Raw genomic sequence first — 24382 nt, 5'->3', positions numbered from 1 at the left:
AATATTACTTAACATAATTTAACCATTGGTCTCTATCTCCTAATCACAACCTCATCCAGACTCTCTGATGTTATCTTCCAGTGTTCGGTCAAGTGTGGCAAAGGCGTCCGTCATCGGACGGTGAGGTGTACTAACCCTCGAAAGAAATGTGTCCTCTCCACCAGACCCCGGGAGGCTGAAGACTGTGAGGATTACTCGAAATGCTATGTGTGGCGGATGGGCGACTGGTCTAAGGTGAGACTCATTTTGTCCATTCTCAGTATTAGGTTTCAATGATGCCAGCATTGCCTAGAGTGTTGTAACCACACAGTATGACATTTAGGACAGATAGAGGACAGAGGTATGGATTAGGACAGATGAAGTGTTATTTTCCCAGGTTCACACCAAGTCTGTCCGATTATGATCATGAGCTCTGTAAAACTATTTTAAAGATCAAATAAGAAAAAATATATAAAGCACTGAAGACTGACACAAAGGAAGCTCTCAAAAAATTATCTATTTTTATTTTGTTGTGAGTCTTTATTGATACATTCTTTGTCAGAATATTTTTGCATAAAACATCTAATAAAGTACTATCTGTTAAGTGCATTGAAAATATAACTAAGGGAGATAGTGACAGGATCAAACAGAGGCACGCTTCATCTTAATATTTAAAAGGCATTATTTTTCCCCATCAACTTTTTGGGTTGTGTATAGAAGAAATGGAAAGCAACAGCATTCTTGAAGTTCTTTGATCAAATTAGGCAGACACAAATCATATGGCAGGTGAACAGTAAACTTCAATTTGTGATAATAGTATTTTAACTTATGAATAAAATAGAGCCTTATATATAAGCAAGCCATAGAAAACAGCTCATCTATTCACTCTATGTAGAGAATTTTAAAATCCCATGTGTTAAGATAAAATTCTGATCATATGTGGGTGAAAACAGGTCTCAAATACTAGTCATCAGAATTGTAACCGTTAATCAAATAATCCCCTGTGCCTTGTGACATTCAGCTGTGATATCATTTACTTATTATCATGGAATCATAAAATTCGAAGGCTTAGAAGAGACCTAATAAATGCTCTCTTCTCTCCCTTTATTTTATATGTGAAAAAAAGGGGGGGGAGGTTAGTGCTGGGTCATGGTAGGGAGTGTAGTGGCTTTTTGTAGAGAATCCTAAAGGACTTCCTGGAAGAAGTCTTCTCAAAGTATAACACTGTGATTAGCCAGTTTGCATAACGTTGGCCCAGAAGAAATTCCTGACATTGAAAATCTATTTTCTTGTGATTATTGATGCCTTACCTCTCTAAAAATGTTTGCATATTAGCATCTCATGTTCTCTATACTTTTCTTTCAAAGACCTACAGCACTTCATGTTTACATTGGGACTCTTTAAAAGATGCATTTGTAAACGATGTAAGTAAATCCCTCCCTACAGAATTAGGAAATATTCAGCTTAATCCATGCAGCTTTGAACCATAGGAGGAAACTTCACATTTTAGAGGAAACAATCTGTGGAGGAAAGAGAATTCCAAATTAACCACAAATAATTTTATTTTCAGGGTTAATGTTTTCCTAATTCTAAGAGAGGGAAATACAATGAGATGATGGGGCAAGACTGTGGCTTGGGGCAGCCTGGGTGGCTCAGTGGTTTGGTGCTGTCTTCAGCCCAGGGTGTGATCCTGGAGACCCGGGATCAAGTCCCACTTCGGGCTCCCTGCATGGAGCCTGCTTCTCCCTCTGCCTGCCTCTCTCTCTCTCTCTCCCTCTCTCTCTCTGTCTCTCATGAATAAACAAATAAAATCTTAAAAAAAAAAGACTGTGGCTTGGAAGTCAAGACAAGGAGGGGGATAGTTTGGATTCCTTCATTATACAGATGGACCAACTGGTCAAGCTGTTGAATACCTTTGATATTTGTTTCCCTATGAGTGAAATAAGGAAAACAGATAACAACACTGTTTTCAAGCTCTGTGTCTATTAACCCTTTCTTCAGTACTAAAGGTATGAAATAGGTTGAGGAAATGAAAGTCCTTGTTGAGAGGGTGTGAGGAAGATCCCCTTTTGCTCTCTTTTAATTGTTAGCCATCCCACATTTGTTTATTTTGGCTAGTGAAATTTGAGGTGTTTTCCTTAAGTGTAACAATTCTTTTCTAAGAAAAAAGTTTAAAAACTACTAGAATAGATGAGCTCTGTTTTTCCAGCTTTGTTAATTAATAGAAATATTTTATTAGGGATGGCTGTATGGCTCAGTTGGTTGGGTGGCTAGCTCTTGGTTTTGGCTCAAGTCAGGATCTCAGGGTGGTGAGGCTGAGCCCTGTACTGGGCTTCACACTTAGTGTGAAGTCTGCTTGAGATTGTCTCTCCCATTCTACGCATTGTCCCTCCCTCTACTCATGCTGGCACACATGCAGGTGTGCTTCTTCTCTCTCAGGTAAATGGATAAATAAAATCTTTTTGAAAAAAAGAAGTATTTTAAGTGATAAGTGTTAACCTCCAGTTAACTATAAAAAACAAAAACTGTAATCATAAAAAAAACCATAAGATCCAAGAGTTGTTATAATTTATGACACAGAACTGTAAGCTCCTTCATTGTGGCATGTGGAAATAAGGCCAGCAAGTCATATTTGAATGACACATATTATTGCTATTGATTAATAAATGTGCCTATAATGTGGCCTCTGGTTAAATCTTAAGCAAAATCAAAATTAATTGGGGAGATCATAAAAAAACATGACTTTTGATTTTCTATGCTAAGCCTAGAAATATATTTTTTCCAATTTATCAAAGTTTTATGTGTATCCTTTTTTAGGTATACTTACATTGAATTACTTTCAGTTGGTTTTGTTGTGTTATTATATTGCTGCCCAACCAGAACATAGATTGCCTTTGTGAGTAAGGAAAGGAGTAGTTATGTCGCATAACATATCATTTTTGTTCTATGACTTTTTACCTCTGTCTGTTGGCCTGTTTGTTTCTGTTTGCTTATTTAGAAGGTTCAATATGTTGCATTTTTTCTTTATATGGATATAAGTCTACTCTTTTTCTTAAACCTGTTTCCTTGTTCTTATTTATGACTGAGATCTCAGCATAACAGATTTAAACAACATACACAACTTAAAACCAGTGGCTACATGTGAACTTTGATTTTACTCCTTCATTTTTACTCCTAAGATACCACTTTCATGTTAAAATAAAGATCATCCCAAAATAATTACAGAGGAAAGGAATAATGCTGTGATTATTAAGTTTCAGTGATTAAAGTATTCATAGAGGAAGCACATAGATTTCTTAATCTTATCAGCTGTGTCCCTGGAACAAGAATAGCAGCAGTATGCGCACAATTGTGGGTGGATTTCTGTGCTCCTTGGAGGTCAATTAATCTGTCAGTTTCACTCAAATTCTACCAATATTTTTTAAACTATTGATAAATCTAGTAGACTTAGAATTAAGCCTTGGATTGGCTTTAATCAGGAATATTCAGTGAGCTATCCACAAAAATCTAGCTATGAAACCGTGTTCCTCCCTCTATAATATAGGCAAATCACTAGAGAATCAGTTAAAAGAAAAATGTATCCTCAGCCTCGTCCACTATCTAAAAATCCTTAACCAGCATTGAGTCAAGGATATCTCGGCTAAATGGAGGCTTCCTAAGAAAAACTTTTGAACAGCCTCAAACTATTCACTGTATTTGTATCACCTATGTGATTTCTATTATTTATGGTTTGGTGGCTTTGCGTAAATAGTGGGGAAATTGCTCTCAGCTTAAGAGAGAAAATTGTAAAAAAGAGAAAAATCTGTCATAAAAATGTTCAGAAAGAGAGACGGAACATGAGAGAACTCCTAATTCTGGAAAACGAACAAGGGGTGGTGGAAAGGGAGGTGGGCAGGGGGGTGGGGGTGACTGGGTGATGGGCACTGAGGGGGGCACCTGATGGGATAAGCACTGGGTGTTATGCTATATGTTGGCAAATTAAACTCCAATAAAAAAATATTAAAATAAATAAATAAATAAATGTTACCTCTGATTTCAAACTAGATGTAATACAGCCTTTGTTGAACAATGCTTGCATTTATTTCATTGAGACTAGAAATTTGGCAAAAATAGAATACAAATAAAGTGGGGGCTTTGTGCTGGCTTGCACTAACCATTGACACAATTATATGTCACATTCTGACCATATCTCTGATATAGATATGGCCTTAGGGTCTTTCTCGGAAGAACAGAACCCAACCCATATGTTTCTGGGTAGTAGAAATCCATATTCACTTATTTAAGCTGTCCTTAGAATACTGACTTGAAAAATAGGATAGTCCCTTATGTTTAATGAAATGCCTTATTTTCTGCCAGAATTTGACCTTTCTGGCTTTATTTGAATGTCTGCAGCTTATTGTTTTCATTATTGCAGGCCTATAGAGGAGCAAATTTAAAGTGTTGTTTTATCTACCTGTTATACAAAATTTGGTCCTTCCTGTAGTTTTTGTAGCATTAATTTTTCCGTGTAGCATTAACAAGAGAACTCCTTCCAGTGAATTCTAATGAGACACAAAACACCTTGGAATTGTATATAATATTCTTGGTTTATTCTTAGATTCAATTCATACTCTATAATTTGAACTTAATTTAGTCCTTCAAAATTCTGGAAAATGAATAGTTTTGTCCACATAGCAAATTATGACATGATTAATAGATTTCTGTACAAGAGATGAGTCTTTTTGTGATGATATAATTCAAAATAATGCTGGAAGCACAATAAATCATTTTGCATGATTTAATTGTACAAATAATATGGTATATCTTTGTTTAGAAGTGGTAAATACAAAGCTTGCAGTATAATGAGTCATTTTAAACTTATCCTGTGAAAGGAAACCACAGTTATATCCACTATATTCATTTGAAAAGGAATCTAAAAACTATGAAATTATGAATAATCACAGAGGACATTTCTTTCCACTGAAGGAAAACTCTGAATCATTGAAGGAAATTTAAAGAAATCCTGACCAATGCAATCAAGAATGTCCTAAATGACCAGATAACACCATGTTTTTAATCGTTTACCTACAGAGCCTAGCTTTTTTGCGTTAAGTCAAAAGAAACAAAAAGAACCTAAGCCAAAATTCCCCAAAGAGGGATTTCTTGTTGCCCCATGGCAAGGCTAGGGTTTTAGGACTGTGGAATTCTACATATCTGAGCTGACTCAATGCTGGTTTACACACACCCCAGTTAAAATCCATTTGCTGTAAGTCCTAAAATCCAAATGTGTATCTCGCTAGTTTTAATACAACTAAACTAAATGGGTTGTTACGGAATAGTAGAGAGAAACTTAATCACTTGTTAGAGGATTTCCCATTCAAATTTAAAGAAACAATTAGCTGCAAATAACCAAATTAAATATCCTAATAGAATGTAAAAATAGACAATGTTAACTATCAGCTGAAACCAGAGAATCAAAGGAATGAATAAAATGACAACTGCTATAATGGAGAAATATATTGTTAAGTAGATACATTATTAAGACTAATATTTACCAAAGATCGGAAGGTCATCATTTTTATAAGACTAAATTCATATTAACTTACAATTTCTTGAGGCTTGCATTCCCCACATTAAGTTCCATGGAAAACTCATTCCTTGGGATATGGTCTCCAGGTCTGAGGAATAATGTAGTTAAACAAAGATAAGCAAATACTGTTTGCTATAGGACTTTCAGATCCTTTAACATTTTTCTATACTTGGTAAATCTCAAAGAGAGGCTGTAGTGTTTCTCTCTTTTATTCTTTTAACCAAAGATCAATTTTTCAGAGCATATAGCTAGTTTGTTATCTAGTATAATGCACTTTGAGGAGGCTTACATTAGATTACTCAAATTTGAAAGACTAGTTTTCTAAGTACTTTTTTTTAAATGGGAGAAAATTTGTAGATTAAAGCAAAAATGAAATTATCTATAACGTTAAAAACTATTCTTGGTGGATTAGCATTTCTATATAGTATTGTTTTCTAATTATGTCTATGAGTCATTAGGAAAGATAACTGCCTATCACTTTTTATAGTCTCCTCAGACAGGAAAATTTGAGCAGCTATCTCATAAACAAATACGAATCAAGCACACTGAAATCTATCGTTGTTGGATCAGTCACTGAATTAAAGAAACAGAGGTTGTGGATTTGGTTTTTAAACATTTGAACATTGAGGAAACATATTGCAAGATGGCCCACCAGAGAGATATTTTACATTATAGGAATATTTACTTTGAAAATACACTTGTCTCTGAGTAAGCTCTTCATACTAAAGAAATTACTCAGTAATAATAGGATACTTTTCATCAAGAAAGACTTTCTCCTATCTTGTTTAGACACATCCACTGGGCATTTACAAAATTTGCTACTCAATTTGCTACTCATCTGGAGAAGATAGCTATCTACCATGTACAAATATTCCCAAACTAATAGCTATCAAATTGTTTTACTTCTGACTCTTTATACTGCAAGAGAATGGGGTATTTTTTTTTTTACAGTGCTATCATTTTTAGTTTTAAAGTCTCCTGTGAATCTGATCTGTTGCCCCAAATACATTTAAAAAATCAAATTTCAAAATATTTGAGTTACTCAAAGCAGTCAAAGCATTTGGCTAGTATGATTAAACATAATAGAAAATATTAGCTTAAAAAGAATGATGCTCCTCTCTCTGTGTCTCTCATGAATAAATAAATAAAATCTTTAAAAAAAAAAAAAAGAATGATGCTCACATACTGTCTGTGCATATCTTCTATCTAGGGGAAATTTATAATTTAGAGAGATTGAAGTAGTATCTCTGTCCCTATGTATGTGTATGCATATGTAATATATATTATATATGCATATTCATGTATAATTATAAATTCATATATAAGAATATGTGTTTAACATCCTTTGGATTATAAAATCAAAAGAATTTTTTGGGATCCCTGGGTGGCGCAGCGGTTTGGCGCCTGCCTTTGGCTCAGGGCGCAATCCTGGAGACCCAGGATCGAGTCCCACGTCGGGCTCCCAGTGCATGGAGCCTGCTTCTCCCTCTGCCTGTGTTTCTGCCTCTCTCTTTCTCTCTCTCTCTGTGCGACTATCATAAATTTAAAAAAAAAAAAGAATTTTTTAATCCACAGTACTTAATTTTACTATCTTCTTAATAAATCCTTGAAAAATTTCTAGGCTTATAAAATAATACTGTCAAAGCTCTTTTGTTGCATATCAGGGTATCTGTAAATTCATTTTCTAAATAATACCTGAAAGTATTTCAGTAAATAAATATGACTTAGTTTAAAAAATTACTCTTGATGTTCTTTATAGGGAATAGGGCATGGAGCATACCAAAATTCATTGTGGGGACATTGAGTATTAGTAGGTGGAGGGGGGTTCCACATAAAAAATATAAAGAAATTTGGTAAGAATGTTACAAAATTCAGTAATCTCAGCATTGAGTGTTTTTTGCTTAGATGTAGTGAAATTTATGTTTACCAAATACCAGAGGATATCCAGAGATAGAACCAGATCACCAGGACTACCAGAGAAAGACATCATTAAAATGCAAGAAACATATGCAAATGATTAGCCAGTTTAGAAAGGCATCATATGGGGTCTTTGGATGCAGAATGTAACAAAAGAGAAGACTATTTTAACAGGTCCTTGGTTCTGCTTTAAGTTGACTGGGGCATGCATAGAGCCAGGGTACACAACCAATATCAATCTTGTATGCCAAAGAGCAGTTCCACAGGCTTCCCTAACGTCATTCCTACATCTGTAAAATGTGCCAAAGCAACTATGAGCCTTTCTGAATTTCACAGTGCTCTAACTGTGCAAGTAAAAATGATATTTCAGTGTCAGTGATGCAGTGGTCCAAATGATGCATATTCCAACGAAAAGTATTTTGAGCTACTTAGAATGAAGGATCTACTTTCAGAGACAAAATACAAATTGACTGGTTTAGAAAATATAAATCTGTAACTTTATATACTATATAGAGAATATATACAAGTCCATGTAGTACAATAAATAAAACTAGGAAATGTTTAGACATAAACACACACACACGTGATTTCAGACACACACACACACACACACACACACACACACACACACATGATTTCAGGGCTCAAAAAGCAACAAGAGATGTGCATTGAGGGCTGCCATGGGGCAACCAGAAAGCTTCATGTACAGGGAGCAGATTTTACTTATTTCTTCCCAGGTACTTTCTGTTTCCCCATACTACTAAGATTGGATGTTATCAGACTTTTATTAAAACCAATTTCATAGGTGAGAAAAATGGCATCTCATTTTGAAGTGTACATTCTTTGACTCAGTAACTCCATTGCCAAAGTTTCTCCTTACATTCTTACATAATTTGCCAACCATATTTATGAAGGTGTCTATTACAGTCTTCTTTGGCACAACAAAAATTTGGAAACTATCCATATGTCCATTAAGTAGTTATATAAATCATAATACCATATTTAAATAGTGGAATGCTGTAGTTTTAAAAAATATATTAATAGATAAATACATGATAATGGGAAAGTTTCTCCAAGACCTACTATTAAGTGAGTAAATATTATGCAGAAGTTACATAGTATGAACTAAAGTTGTTTACATGTGTTACATATTAAAAATTTTGGGGTGCCTGAGTAGCTCAGTCAGTTAAAGCATCCAATTCACGGTTGGGCTCAAGTCATGACCTCAGGGTCCTAGGATCAAACCCCACACTGGGCACCATGCTTGGCTCAGAGTCTGCTTGTCCCTCACTCTACCCCTCTGCTCTTCCCCCAGCTTGCATGCTCCTGCTCTCTCTCTCTCTCTCTCTCTCTCTGAAATAAATAAAATCATTTTTTAAAAAATTTTCTGCACAGATATACAAAGAATAGTTTATTTGAATTACATTGGAAGAAAGGACCTTCTGTGCTTATAATCCTACCATATCCCTATGTTACTTTTAATTTTATAAGCAGGCTAACATTTTCTGTCTGAAATTTAAAAATGCATACTTTCCTAATCCTTAAATATTTTCAGGCTACAATATCAAAAATGACTGATGTCATGAATATATAGAGAAAGATGCCAAGAGAAAATTACAGAATTTCTAGAAAGGGGAGAAGATTGGGATCTGTAAGAGGTAAGAGAGCTCAGTGTATGAAGTCCCACAGCCTTGGGTTTGAATTCTGGATCTTCCATTTAGATAAGTTAAAAATCATGGAAAGTTCTTAGTAGCATCATGTCAGAGACACAGTAACCCTATAAATGCTGGCTGTTCCTATAGTAGTGTAAGCAGAGACGGGGAAAAATGGTTGGTTTTGAGGAATGGTTTTGGGTTTAAAATGAACAGAGCTGGGGTTGGTTATTTGTGAGGGAGAAGCGGAAGAGGCAGGTTAAGTTAAGGTATTAAGGACGCCCAGATTGGTTTTCTGGTCTGAACAATTTGTGCGGACGATGCTTCTGTGATGGGAGATAGGGAACACTAGGAGTCAAGTTGGAGAGGAAAGATTTTCACTTCTCTTTTGAACTGTTTCATTTGCCTATAAAAGAGTTAAATACTGGCATATAGTAGGTAGATCAGAGAAGAGAAATGGGATGGAAATATAACTTTTGGATTCATCAACATTTAGATGGTGTTTCCATTTTTAAAGTCTAAGCGTACCTAAGGAGGGAATGTAGCTAGAGGCAGTTGAGCAAGGGGGTGGGCTGTATCTTTCTTCTCAGCACAAACTTTAGTTGCTCTTGTACTCTGCCATTGGCATGACAGGAGTTGCTCAAATTTTGTATATTTAAAACAAAATTCCTCATTTTCTTTCCTCAAACCATACCCCACTTCCAATTTCCTTTTTCTTGAAAAATGTCAATATCATCTTCCCAGCTTCCAAGGCTGGGCATTATCCTTCGTACTTTTTCTCCTTCACACAAGTAGGGCTTTGCTGTAGTCCTTTTTCCTCCCAGCGTCATAATGCAATCCTTTTTGTTTTTCACCAGGACTAGAGCAACAGTTTCTGATGTGCTTCCTTACCCCCAACACTCCTGTTTCAGACTCATCCACTCACTCTATCCTATAGCCTGAGTACTTCCAGAGGATTTGCCTGTGGCTAGACTGTCAACCAGCAGATACTCATGCTGGCATTCAAAGCTTTCCAAATTCCGGTACTGACCTACCTATTGAGAATTGTCTCATTATTCTCATTAATTAGGAATCTCCACTAAGCTCAGGCCTGAGCAGTTTGTACTTGTACTTTTTTCTGTGTCTTTGTTGATATCTCTTTACCTAGAATGTATTTCCTCCAACTACCTGAGTCTTTCTTTTCTTTTTTTTTTTTTTTTGAAGTTTTTATTCATTCATTCATGAGAGACACAGAGAGAGGCAGAGACGTAGGCAGAGGGAGAAGCAGGCTTCCTGCAGGGAACCCAATACAGGACTTGATACCAGGACCCCAGGATCACAACCTGAGCCAAAGGCACACGCTCAACCACTGAGTCACCCTGGTGCCCCAACCTGAGTCTTTCAAGGACCATTTGAAGTGTTTGATTTTTCAAAGGCTTTGGCAACAAATGAGAGAATTTCTTTGCACTTAATGACAATGTTACTTTTTCTCAATTAATTATTTATTGGCTTATACTACTGCAATCTGATTAAGAATATCTTGGGATGCTCCATCAACTATGCATCTGATTCTTGTTTTCAGCTCAGGTCATGATCTCAGGGTCATGAGATTGAGCCCCAGAGTCTGCTTAAGATTCTCTCTCCCCCTGCTACCCCTTCCTGCTTTCTCTCTCTCTCTCTCTCTCTCTCTCTCTCTCTCTCTCTCTCAAATAAACAAATAAATCTTTAAAAAATAAATAAAGACTATCTCAAACCCTTTACCTTGCTCACAGATCTCTCTGAGTGACCACAACATTGTATTACATTTAGTGATGTTTATTGAATAAAATGATCTCTAAACTTTTTCATCAAGTAAGCAAAAAATGTAGGATACATCTAAACATTGTGTTTCTTCTGATCCATTTTATTTTCTGACTCTAATTCTGTAAGAACCACAATATTGCATGTATTTTACTACAAAGGAATTTGTAAATAGCTTCTTTTTCTTAGGGAAAATTAAGCAGTATAATTTTATGTAAATATATGACTCCCTTGATCTTTTTCTGTATGGTAAATCAAACTACTTATAAATGTGATTTTTTAAGTAAACCTACCCTTATTTGAATAACATGTTACTTAAGCCAAAAAAAAGTGCTTAACATTGATCTTTGAGGTAGCTGGTAGACATCCTTTGCATTCTCTTGAATCCATTTGGCTGAAAAACCTGCCATCAGGTTAGATGGCAGATATATAACACATAAAGAAAGCAGCAGTTGGAAGCAAAGCACACTTAAGAATCTTCACTGTGACCTGGAAAACGCTTGGTTTATTTCAGGTTGGCACAACTTAAAGCTAACTACCTAGTGCTTTCTGTGCTATTTTAAACCAAGACTTCATTAAAACAAACAAAACAAAACACACTTCTCTCCCATAGCCACAGAGGGATCTGATCCATTTTGGACATAGGATTATTGAACTAGACCTGGAAAGTATTTTATTTGAAAAGGAAATTCAATCACTATCATTCCAAACAGTTCTGTCTGGTGGGAAGATGTTTCTCTGGAATGACAGAGATAAAATAGAAATGTCTCGATAGTCTTTTTTTCACCTCTCCAACACCCTGTGATTCATAGGGTGAGCATTAGCAGAATTCCAAATGTGTTCAAGACTTTGTGTTTATTAATTGCTTCTTAATGCAGAACATCTTTTTTTTTTCTTCCATCATTGTTGTGATCAATGTGTACTTTAATATAAAAAATGATTTGGGGAGTTAATTTGACGGCCCTTTCATAACATGCTCACTTCTCTGCTAATCATTCATAAGCATTCTGCTTGATTGTGCCACACACATTTCCTTGATTTGCTATAACGATATGCAGACATTTTCATTAAAGAGAAAAGAATAGTTTGAGCTGTAGAACGAAGTGATGAATTAATTAAACACAGATGCAAAAAAATCCTCAAACATCTGACCTCTAGGAATAGTTTCAATTCCAAATACTCATGTGTTAAATAAGGCAGTTGAACTACTTTAAAAAGACGCTGAAACACTGACCAAAATAAATAGCAAATCTTAAAAAACAAACCTAACTTTTGTTCCTTAGTATGCTTGTTTCACACTCACTTTATTAAAAAGTCAAAAGATGGAACTGCCAAACATATACATAAATGAATAGGAATGCTGTGCTAATAATTTCCAGTAGAAGTCATCATTTACTTTCCTTATGAGGTCCACTCTCCACTGCAAATGCTACTTCACTCTTGTTAAACCACTCTGGAATAATCCACTTATTCCCAAAGACAAATTATTCAAGTCAATGCTGTTAACCTTGTTTTAGATTGGCACTTCTCATTATAGATTCTATCGGGTTCTGTAAGATTGTCTATGATATTGGTTTCAAAAATTTTTTTGAACTCTGTTTGCCAGTGACAATTTTCTCTTAATTTAGGAATTCCTATTTCTTACAGAGGCCAGCTGGAAATGAGTAAAGCATTACAGAGCCTTCCTTAGCTGTTGGCCTAGAGAAAACACATTCTCTCCAAAATATATATCTTTGGCACAGTCTAGAAGGAAGGAATCTCGGGTAATCTCTCTGCTAGCCAAGTGTGAAAATTATTATTTTTAACCCCTGAATATACTGAAATTTGTTTGTGTTTCTGAGGAATTCAAAAGCAAACCAGCATTAGTCATGTTTTAAGCCAACAGAACTGCAAATAAATATCTTATAGTAGTATTTTTACTCTTAGGTTTTCTGCCTCTTTGCTGCTATGTTTAAGAGGACATTTTACAATGCTTACAGCTTGAAGAGTTTTACAGTTTAACATGCACAGATTAATAGTTCTATAAACTCACTGGCAAACTAGTTGATTATTTAACTGGAGTCTACAAATTTATTTATTCCACACTGTCCCAGTTTGTTGCCAAATCTAAGTTATCTAAATATCCAGGGTAACAAATAACAAGCACCAAAGCAGTGTCTTTGTGACTATTCTGAAGTCCTGAAAGGAGAGGTAGGAAACTATCATTTAATCAATAATTGTAAAGTTTGGCACTTTACTACAGAACCCCATACCTAAGACTCGATGTGGAAGTAATTTTTAGCTCCTTGTTCAGAACCATGTATGCAGAGTAGATCTACTTGATCTCAGAACTTATTAAGGACAGAAGCACAATAAGAATCAGAGATCACTGCAAAGAATGAGAGTCTCCTCTCTACATAGGTGAGTAATTACAAGGTATTTGTGGATATTCCATTTATAAAGGGTTCTTTAGTGAAAATATGTTTTCTAGAAGTACATAGGTCACTTCTTGGACAAGAAGAAATGTTCTTTGATGAATTTAACAGAGATTTGACAGTTGGTAGGTTTTACCATGAGCCATTGTGGAATTTCCTACATGATTCATGAATTTTCAACAGACAGAAAGATAATTCTATTCTTTGCAAAAGTAGATTCAAGTAGTACGATGGACAAGAACCTCTGAACTTTGAGAAACTCTTAGAATCATTCTCCTCTGTCATTTTGACACTTTATTAATTTTTATATGGCTATTTATTGGTGCCTGTGTAGCTCTTTTTCTTTGAATTAAGCATGTTTTACTCATGTAAGTGTATTACAGAGCACGTTTGCTATCATTCACTACTGTTTAGTAAATTTATGTCATTCAGTATAATGGTATTCAGAGAAACTTTGGGGAACAATACATGTAGATTATTTTTAAAAGATGCAGATTCTTGATAAGCATATTCAAATCTATCATAAAAGGAATATTTCTATATAAAATGATGAAAATTTAGCAGCAGAGTATGCTCATATCTTCTATGTGGTATTCAATGCACCAAAACCTTATTTATTCCATTGTGTTAATTAAGGCCTAATTATCTTCAATCTTTCAATGTTAGACTTGAAAAGAAATAATTTCACCAGGGATCAATAAAATATCTCAAGATAAACACCTTCTTGAACACCTTCTCTAAGATGTTTACATGTTTTTCAAAGTACTAAACCAATACCTGAGCAACAGTGTCTAATAATGCCATAAATAATATCATGTCAGAAGTGAAATATATATCTAGGGTCAGTTTCTCTCTGCAATTCACATTTTGGGCAGTGCCTCAATGCTCATTTATCTTTTGTGATGGAAGGAAGGATTTTACACCTTGGCTTACCCATGAGATGGACTTCACAGCCATTCAGAGTTCATTTCATCATTTTCTGTGAAAATGCCACATAGTTGAGAGTTTAAGATTTTTTTTTTTAGTGTGTTCGTTTTTCCTACATTTTTTCTATTTCCCTTTGTTTATTTGCATTTAGGCCAATCCATATGTTTGTGAAACCATTCTAGCATCTTAACCTGCTTTTGTCAGTACTAGCAAATCCTGTCCACCACAGGGCTATCATCTAACTTCATACATATAACTTTTCAAGACTTAAATCTGTATCTAACATCAGATGATGCTTGGCCATTTTTAGAAAACTATATGAGCTAAGGAAACATCCTCTATATACTTCCCTCAACTTGTACATCACTTACTTCGCCAGACATTTCTCTTCCAGTTAGTTCAAATAAAATTTTCTTAGGTGAAATAAGTCTATTAGTTAGTTCTTATTACCTGGCATAAGAATGACAGAAAAAAAATAAAATTTTAGGTAATAGAAATGGTTATAAGGTTCTATAAATGTATATCTCATTTTATTGACTTGCTAACATTTGTATTCACAATTCTCATTTACTGAACAATTTCTCTAATTATTTTAATAGTGCAAACTGTGAATTATTGAGAAAATTTCCCTAATCATGTTTAGAGTTTGATATGTCAGCTACTGTGTAAACATAATTTAATACAGTGCTAGAAGTTGTCACTAGTGTCCCAGGGCCAGGAAGGATTTATTCCATTAAAAGAAAAATCTATGGTGATATTATCTAAAGATATGGCTTATGTGTTGCCAAGTGCAGGGAAGGTCATAATTTTCTCAGGTAGGCTGAAAGGATGAATATCACAAAATCAGGAAAACAAATTTCACTTCCAGAGACTTTGGGGCTCATTTTTTGGTAGGAGAGAGCGATTACCAATAATCAGTTCTTGTCGTACCTTGTTATCTTGGTCAAAATTAACTCCAAAATCATGTGAGCAATGTTCTAAACTATTAAGTTTGTTCTAAAGATTATTGTTTCCTTTTTACTCTCATAAATCTGGGACATCAAGACTGTTTCCTGTTCAGAATTAAAGGCTTCTGATTCATGGAATTGATTCACAAGGTGCTTTGCTTCAGAGGCCCTTCAGGGCAAGGGCAAGATTAACTGTTGAGTATTTGTCAGACAAAACAAGTCTCTCTATTTAAAATACTCTAGTCAGGGAACTTTCCTCGTAAAAGAAATATCAATGGCAAGTTATCTGGTCCACCCTGTGTTCTTTACCAGTTTCTAGCCAATTAATGTTGGCATTTTAGTGTTTTGACCTTGAGTGCAAGTGTAGAGTGTGCTGCCTTGTTTCAAATACATTTTAAATTTACTTGATACTTCCGTGAAGGGCAAAGAGACTGAGGGAGGGAAGGAAGGAAGGAAGGAAGGAAGGAAGGAAGGAAGGGGAAGCCTGCTTCTCCCTCTGCCTGTGTCTCTGCCTCTCTCTCTCTCTCTCTCTCTGTGTGTGTCTCTCATTAATAAATAAATAAAAATAAAATCTTTAAAAAAAATAAAGTTTAACCAAAACATTCTGTATACAAGCATATTAGATAATGCCTGAAATATAATAGCTCTTTCCTGTGTCCATTCATTTGTGTTCATCTAATACGTAGACCTACCAGTAAAATGTCTTTAGATGAGGTGACTCTATGTTCCAGATTGTCCAATGTATAGGAATCATTACTTTAACCACTTATTTCACCAGTGCTCTGATTTGGGTGGTAAATTATATGCTCACCCTATCTCAAGACAAATCCTGCATGTGAATTGTCCTTAAGGCAAAAAAGTTTACCTCCTATCTTATAACCTGGGTTATAGCAAAACGAAACAAAAAGGCCCTAATTTCACTAATATTTAAGTTAATAGTAAGGTAACAAGGATTAGAAATCCATTTGGCAGGATAAAGACAAGAAAAGATTTCTGATTATTAACATAGGAGCATTAGCAATGTTCTAGAATCAAGTAATGCTTAGGCATCCAATTTCTGAATTTAGTGTATTTGAGTTCAAATTCCAATTCCACTACTTCTTAACTGTAAAGATTTGGGCAATTTGTTTCACCTATTTGAGCCTCTATCTTATCTATGTAAAAGGGATAAAAATAGTACTCATGGGCTTCATGTGAGATACCAAAATAATTATGACCTAACACAGTGCCTGACATAGAATAAATACAGAGTGCTAACTAGTGTTAGTATTGTATGAAGTAAAAGTTTCTGGAGGTAGTAGTATCAGTTTCCTTTGATCTTAAAGCAGCAAACTGTCGTTCTATAGGGCAACTCATTATTTAAAATACTAAACAATTGGAAAATATACTAATTAATTACATATTAAGCACTTGGCTAAAAGTGGACGAGACTGCCCAACTTCCACAGTGGTTTGTGATCTCTTTCTGAGTCTCCTTGTTTTCTATGTTTTAGTATTTTGTTAATAAAGATTACTAATAAATGTACCATCATATTAACAGCTATTGTTGTCTTTATTATCTGCATGGGATCCTGAACATAGTGGGTGATCAATAAATACTTGAGAATTCAATAAATGATTAAATATTCTGAGACATTTAAGCAAACTATAATCTTGACAGAACCTGTGTCATACCATTGTTGGCTGGCACACTGAATAATTAGATGATGAAATTATAGTTTTTCCTGTTATGAAGCTTCACCACTTAAAAATTGCCAGACTACAGTAATTTTTAATAATAAGTGATTGGAAATTTTTACTTTCATAGTAATTTAAACCTGAAAGTATAGTTATAATCTACTGCAGTGTCTTGCTTAACAAAAAGAAAAAATAAGTTCCAGGGAAATTAGTTGCAAGAGACAATATTAGAGCCCAGTCTCCTCATTTCATGGCCAGAATTATTTTGGCTTTTTCTTTTTAACCTCTATCTGTCTTTAATCATAGTAAAATTATTTGAAGAAATACCCAATTGTTTAGTAGTATCCTCTATAAGAAAGTAAGAACTTGTTTAGAAGATACCTTGTGATTTCGGTTGTTTCATATAAAATATCTGTTCATTTTTCACCTATATGCAATAAAATTTTTATAAAAATATCTTATAAAGAAGATAATTACTAATAAGAGGCTGATGTTTTTATTACTACAGAATGCTAATGAAAATTAGATCCTAAGGCTATTAGACTATTTTTAAATTTTTTTAAATAAAAAAATTAATTAATTTTGTGATAAATCTTATTCCATTAGTTTCAAAGGCAGAGATGATTCTGTTTTGTTAAATGAATTATAAAACTTCCACTATTTCCTGGGTACTATTTTCATTTCTGGGTTTTTCCCAGATTATTATAAAACTTAATTTGTATGAGGAAGGCAACTAACATCTTTTTAAGTGTTTTCAAATTTGTATGAAAGCTATTATCTGCTAAAATTATGTATTTTGAGTCATCATGTGTCTATAGTTACTTTCATTTTTTACAGTCCTGAAAAATAATGTATTACTTTGATCTGTTCCTGTCCTTTGGAGTTGATATAGTTCTCCCTCTCCTCTGCCCCTCCCCCTGCTCATGCTCTCTCACTCTCTTTCACTTACAAATAAATAAATAAAATCTTTTAAAAAAATAATGAATTTGTTGTAAACTAGATAATAGAACTTTAAGCACTGTCCACCCAAGTACATCACTGGTATCTCTTACTCAGTATTTCCACCTTTCTTTATCTTTCTTTACTCCCTTATGTCCTTTATGACCCAAACTGTGCCTTAGGTCAGCCAGAAGTTCTGAAGAGCTGCGTGCCCAAGTTGTAAGTATCAACATTTCTGACCCATATTTTGCATCAACTCTGGATGTTGTGACTCATGTTAAATTTTAAAGAAGAAATAAGGAAGGTGGCTCACAATGTAGAAAAAGGAAAAAGCAACAAGGAATTTTAACACATCTTGTATCTCCCCAGTGCTCAATTACCTGTGGTAAAGGAATGCAGTCCCGGGTTATCCAGTGCATGCATAAGATCACAGGAAGACATGGAAATGAGTGTTTTTCTTCAGAAAAACCTGCAGCATACAGACCATGCCACCTTCAACCCTGCAATGAGAAGATTAATGTAAATACCATAACATCACCCAGGCTGGGTAAGCAAACCATAAAGGGGATAGTTTTGAGAAACATAGAAATGCTCGTGGCTTCTTCTGTTTTGCTTAGTTATTAATCTGTATGAGTTAGTTTGGTTCTGACCAAACTGGATATATTTAACTATAGTTTGGTCCAGATGGTGAGGGGTAAAAAAAAAAAAAAAAAAAAAAAAAAATCCTAAATACTAAACACTTAGGATTCCTGAAGCTATCTACTCAGAGCTTGGCCCTGGAAATAACAGTGCCACAGCTCTCAAGGTCATCTTATAAAGGGTTAAAGAATGTAACTATATTTTGGGTGCTGACCAGTTTCATGGCAGAAGTGTCGATTGAGGTAATGTCTCTGGAAAGGTAAGGTTGTGATATATATCTTAGATCTCTCCATTGTTAGTAGCCTTCCTTTTGATCCTGCGTACAAATTATCCTTTGGAGACCCACAGAGTAAAAATGGTTTTCAAGAAGTATGGGTTAATTTATGTGCAAACCCTTCACTTTTAATCTGTGTGTACAGTCTACAGACTGACAGTTTAATCATATATAACAATATTGTCAAAATGAAAGATATTAAATCATCTTAGATATTTTTTGAGCATAAGATTCAATCAAATGGAAAAGTTTGGTTCTTCAGGAAAATACAAAAATCCTCTTTTTCAAGCCAAATAATTAACATTTCTAGGAAATAATCAGTTCAAGTGGAATTAAGAATATAGTTAAGACAAAAAGTTAAGCAATTCTAGAGCAGATGCCATAAATCCATGTATTCAAAACAACATAATCTGTTTCTCTAGCAATTAGTTGGAGTCCTTCTTGAAGTATCATGAGGCAGAAAATAATTAATTAAAAGAAAATTTTAGGGGATCCCTGGGTGGCACAGTGGTTTGGCGCCTGCCTTTGGCCCAGGGCGCGATCCTGGAGACCCGGGATCGAATCCCACCCACATCAGGCTCCTGGTGCATGAAGCCTGCTTCTCCCTCTGCCTATGTCTCTGCCTCTCTCTCTCTCCCTCTCTGTGACTATCATAAATAAATAAAAATTTAAAAATAAATAAATAAATAAATAAATAAAATAAAAATTTAATTAAAATTTCATTTTCTCTATGGATTATTTCTTGAAGGTATATCCCCAAGCATACAAGCACAATGGAAAACCTGAGGTTTTAAAAAGTAAAATAATGAGTCATCTTAGAATAGGAGCAAAATAAAGATTCTGCATACTTGATTATTGTAAAGTTCAGTCACTTTTGATAATTAGCTTTGATTTTAAAGATGTATAAAATCAAGATCCCCAGGTAGCCCACCTAGATATGTCTGCTCTCTAAGAAATAAGGAATATGAAATAAGTATGAGCATATTTGTTTTGTTATTTCATCCATAACAATACTTAATTAATTTGTGTTCCCATTAAGGTGGATATAATGAACATAGTCTTTTTTTCTTTTTAATCTTCTCAACTAAAAATCCAAAAGAAGCTTAAATGGAAGCCATAAATTGAACATTGAAAGCCATCTGTATTACAACTTACTTCATTTGGGAAATCTAGCTTTAATGAGTCTAAAAGAGCTCATAAGTAAGACTATTATTCATTCATTTTATTACTTTATCATAGGGTGTGTCTTTATCTCTTAAATTCTAGAAGGCAGTATAAATGAGTCAAAGTGAATGTTCAAAATCCTCCTAATTAAATGATTACTCTTTGTTTCTACTTCTGATGCCCAGGATATCTAAATATATTGAGCTCCCTTATTTCTGCTTCACAGCTGCGCTGACTTTCAAGTGCCTGGGAGATCAGTGGCCTGTGTACTGCCGAGTGATACGAGAGAAGAACCTGTGTCAGGACATGCGGTGGTATCAGCGCTGCTGTGAGACATGCAGGGACTTCTATGCCCAAAAGTTACAGCAGAAGAGTTGACCTCTAGCAGGCTGGCTGGCTTACAGCTCTTTGCAGTTACATTATTTATAAACACACACACTAGCATGTTTTTCAGACCAAATATTATCAGATTACATATAATTTAATCAAATTAATTTATTTTTGTGCCTGCCAAACATCCAATATGTTGTTTGTTTTGGATATACAAACATTTTGATCTATACTATATGGCTTCATAAATAATTTTATATGAATAAGTTCGATCCAGTTTCCAGAATAAAAATAAAAAGGGAAAAAAGAGAAAAAATAAGATTATTAGGCTCTAAAAAAAAAAAAAAAAGTTTTTTTTTTTTTTTTTAAGTTAGGGCTATCTCTAAGGTGCTATTCTCTCCCTGCCAATACCATTGAGTTATCCAGAATGTAAACTAACTTAGTGTCATAGTTAATTATATATGGAGAGAAATCATTTTTGGTTTTTGGTGTCCTAATGCAGAATTAGCCCATTTCCTGTAACCTACAGGAAATGTGTAAACATAACAAACCTCATAGTGTTGAACAGGTTTTTAGAGAATGTATTATGAATTTGGTTCAGATTTAGAGATATCCATAGGAAAAATTCTACTGTAATTATAACCTTATTTTAATAATGGAAAAGTCAAAATAGAGACTTTGATCATGTTCATGAACATGTACTTGAACACAAGTATTGTAACAATGAAACACTGTAATGATTTACACTGAATCACCATTGCACTGTTGATATAGTGTAGAGAAACCATTATAGAAATGGTAACATCCTACAAAAATATGTATTATTTTAACATGTTGTCATTAGATTTTAGCTTTTTAAAATATTTTGAACAAAGAAAGCAGTGATCCATCCATTTCCTTGTATCTTTTTAGCAGATTTATAAAAGAGTATAGTTCTTAGCCTCACAAATCATGATGAGAAAATTTACCAAATATTTTTCAGCCTTTTCCCTAGAAACAAGAAAAAACAAAAAACTTATAATACTGTGGTAGTTTCATTGTGTTTTTTTTTTCCTTTTGAAAACTAAACAGTTTTACAATTCTGTGAAACGTTAAAAAAAACAGCTTAAATGTTTTCTTGTGAGAAAATGTTGTACATGATTCACATGATTTCTTAGATTTTTTTCAATAAAATATGTGAAGCTTCCTATTGGGAGGCAGTTCTTCATAAGTCTCTCACTTCTCTGAACATCTTGGCACGTCTGCTTTTGTTTGGGAGCGTCTCCTAAGGAATGCTTGTGTAATGAACAGCCTTGGGAGATAAAGATGGTGGAGCAAAGAGCAAACACGCTGACTTCTCATCAACAGGTTCCTGGCCCGAAAATGGGGGTCCCTGTCCTATGACACAAGTGCCTACATGTACACTCCTCGTGTCACTCTGGGGCCCTTTGGGCTTAGGAAACTGGTGCAAGAAAATGCTGATTCTCTGTTCCAGCTCTTGCTGTGAGTAATAAAGTCCTTTGTCTCTAACCGCGGGGTCTTCTGTCTTTTGCCCAGAAAGCATGCAGGCTAACATCATAGATTCATCGTGTAAAACCTCAGCATCTGGGCAGTTTGTGACACTTCCCTCATTGATGTGTTTTACCTTCATTTTAATATGAGGGGCATTTGGTTTCTAGATGGCCCCTTACTTCTGTATATCCTTTCACTTAAGTGCTGAGACCTAAAATTAACCAGTATCAACACATCTTAAGTGAGAGAGTAGGCTCATGAGATAGGGAAAAATTACTTAGTAAGAGGAGACACTCTCAATTATGTCCCTTGATTCCTAAATCCATGAATCGAGGTAGAAATATTATCATGTATTTGTAGATGAATCAGACCATCTACAATATCTTTAGAATGTTTGTACCCAACTGGTCCTAGAACTGAATATTGAAGAAGAAAAAAAAAAAAAGAGGGATGCCTGGGTGGCTCAGTGGTTGAGTATCTGCCTTTGGCCCAGTGTGTGATCCCAAGTCGTGGGATCAAGTCCTGTATCAGGCTCCCTGTAGGAAGCCTGCTTCTCCCCCTGCCTGTGTCTCTGCTTGCTGTGTCTCTCATGAATAAATAAATAAAAATCTTAAAAAAAAAAAAAAAGAAAAAAAGATATTGTATCATTCTGCTTCAGGGTGATGGAGAGCATGGTAATATATATCAGTGATTTACAGGAGCATGAGGCCTGTACCACATTTTATTTGCTGTAACATGAGTTCCCTAAACAGAAACAAACATTATATGGAATACCACAGCAGTAAATGAGGCATTTGGTAAATTAATGGATGATATTGTGGCAAAAACTGTGCAAGCTGGGGAGGCAAATCCATGTTCAGGGTAAGTGGCCATTTTTGTGAGAACAAATGATAGCCTGTTTTGTGATAGAAGTGTTCTAATGTCATCCCACTGCAATTGAGGTGGTGGCTGGATTGGCAGGGACTTGGAAGGAATGTGATTTAAAAACTGGTGATGAGGGAGTTCTGAGGAGAAGGTATGTGGATCGACCGTCTTGATATATTACTTATATATGTATATCCCATGGCTGCCCCCCAAAAAGCACCCTCATAAGAAACGTATCAATCATCAAGTGGAGAAGATGACAAGGTCTTCTTGTCATTCTCTTTCCTCAGCCATCCTCATTGTTGCCCAATGAGCCCAGGCAGGTATGGAGATTATGCATAGGTTCGGCAACATGAATATCCCCTCACCAAGGCCAGTCTAGCTACTAAGAGCTCAACCTAACAATAGTAGACAAGGTAACTATTTTCTGCTATGGCACCATTCTGTGGGAGGACCTGCCCACCACCTTGATTGCAGGATGCTTGCATCAGATCACCTGTGTCACAAAATAGTCTTGTTCTCACAGAAAGAGCCACCTACACTGAATGTGGATTTGCCTTCCCAGACTCCAAAGTTTCTGCCAAAATTTCGTCTACGAACCTACCAAATACCTCATTCACTATTGTGGAATTCCATATGCTATTGTTTCTATACAGGGAACTCAGTACAGCAAATAAAATGAAACAGGGGGCTGTCATACTCAGGTAAATTTCTGATATTACCGTGTTTGCCATCACCCTGAAGCAGATGGCCTAACGGAACAATGCCATGTTTTTTTCTTTTATTTTGAATATTCAGTCTGTTACTAGTGTTGGGTGGTAGGGCCTTACCATTTCTGTTTCCTACAAATTCTTAATGATAGAGGTAAATCCCTCCAAAAATGCAGTATTGGTTTTGTTTCCAATTTTGGTATGTAGAGGCAGGTCTAGGGGCTTCCACTGCCATTATCATCTTAAAAGCCCTCATTCTATACAGATCTTAGAGCTAACAAGGTAAACAGGGGTTCTGCTAGTTTCTAAGAATTTCTATTCCAAATATACTTCCCAGAATAGAAAAATAAATATGGGGGTGGGGTGGTCAGTGACTTTTGAATTCCTTATGAGAGAGATGTAAACCAAAACTTGATTCAATTATCTGACTCCTGTAAGCTCTTTCCCTGACATTGGAGCTACAGTAGCAATTTGGGGTCACCAGGAATAGTATTAGTTGAGAATCAGTAAGTACATTGTGCCCATCAGGGAAAACTTGAAGATAAATTTGTAGTATTAAATTGAACAGTATAGCAGGATCCTTCTTTAAAATGATCCAGCCTCCCCTTCATTCAAGGAGTCTGAATCAGTGAATCTGTGCCCATAGAGAAATTGATCAAGGAAATGTAATGTCCTCATGTGGTGATCCAAATCAGACCTCTTTTCACAAAGTCCAGATATTTCATACTTATACAAATCAACTGAGACTTCAGTAGAATGCCTATTTCAGTTATAGGGACTCCATGATCAATTAGCCAAAATCTTTGCAGGTCAAACCATTCTCTTTACCCCTTTGGTTCTGCTGCCCTTTATGGTAACCATTCCCATCTGGTCTCTGGCATTGAAATGCAGCCCTTTCTTCCTGCTCTTATGGAATTCCATCATCCTCATTAAATTTAAGAAGCCCAGTTCTGTGGTAGCATTTCCTTATTCCAGATTTTCAGAGAAGAGCCACTACGAAGTTCTTTAAGGATTCCAATACAGCCTTTGCTGATGTAAAGGGAGTTCAAAGCCTTGGTAAAGGAACTGCCTTTGGGAGCCTGTTAGGGAACATATTTAACAGGTGGATGAG

The 24382-nt window shown here is 35.3% G+C and overlaps 1 protein-coding gene across 2 annotated transcripts in view; it reads left to right on the top strand.

The window, feature by feature from the left end:
* Positions 1 to 21804, top strand: part of ADAMTS19 (ADAM metallopeptidase with thrombospondin type 1 motif 19) — a 229458-nt gene extending 207654 nt beyond the window's left edge. The window contains exons 21-23 of one of the 2 annotated variants that reach the window (XM_041764550.1): positions 82 to 234; positions 18169 to 18346; positions 20103 to 21804. In XM_041764550.1, coding sequence (XP_041620484.1) covers positions 82 to 234; positions 18169 to 18346; positions 20103 to 20254 — 483 coding nt within the window. In that variant the 3' untranslated portion in view covers positions 20255 to 21804. The remainder of the gene's footprint in view (positions 1 to 81; positions 235 to 18168; positions 18347 to 20102) is intronic. The other variant, XM_041764551.1, reaches the window with a different exon arrangement.
* The last annotated feature ends 2578 nt before the right edge of the window (positions 21805 to 24382 follow it).

The sequence above is a fragment of the Vulpes lagopus genome, chromosome 7 (assembly GCF_018345385.1).
Source record: "Vulpes lagopus strain Blue_001 chromosome 7, ASM1834538v1, whole genome shotgun sequence".
NCBI lineage: Eukaryota > Metazoa > Chordata > Mammalia > Carnivora > Canidae > Vulpes > Vulpes lagopus.
The sequence above is the reverse complement of the archived record's forward strand: the minus strand, read 5'-3'. Positions and strand labels throughout refer to the sequence as shown.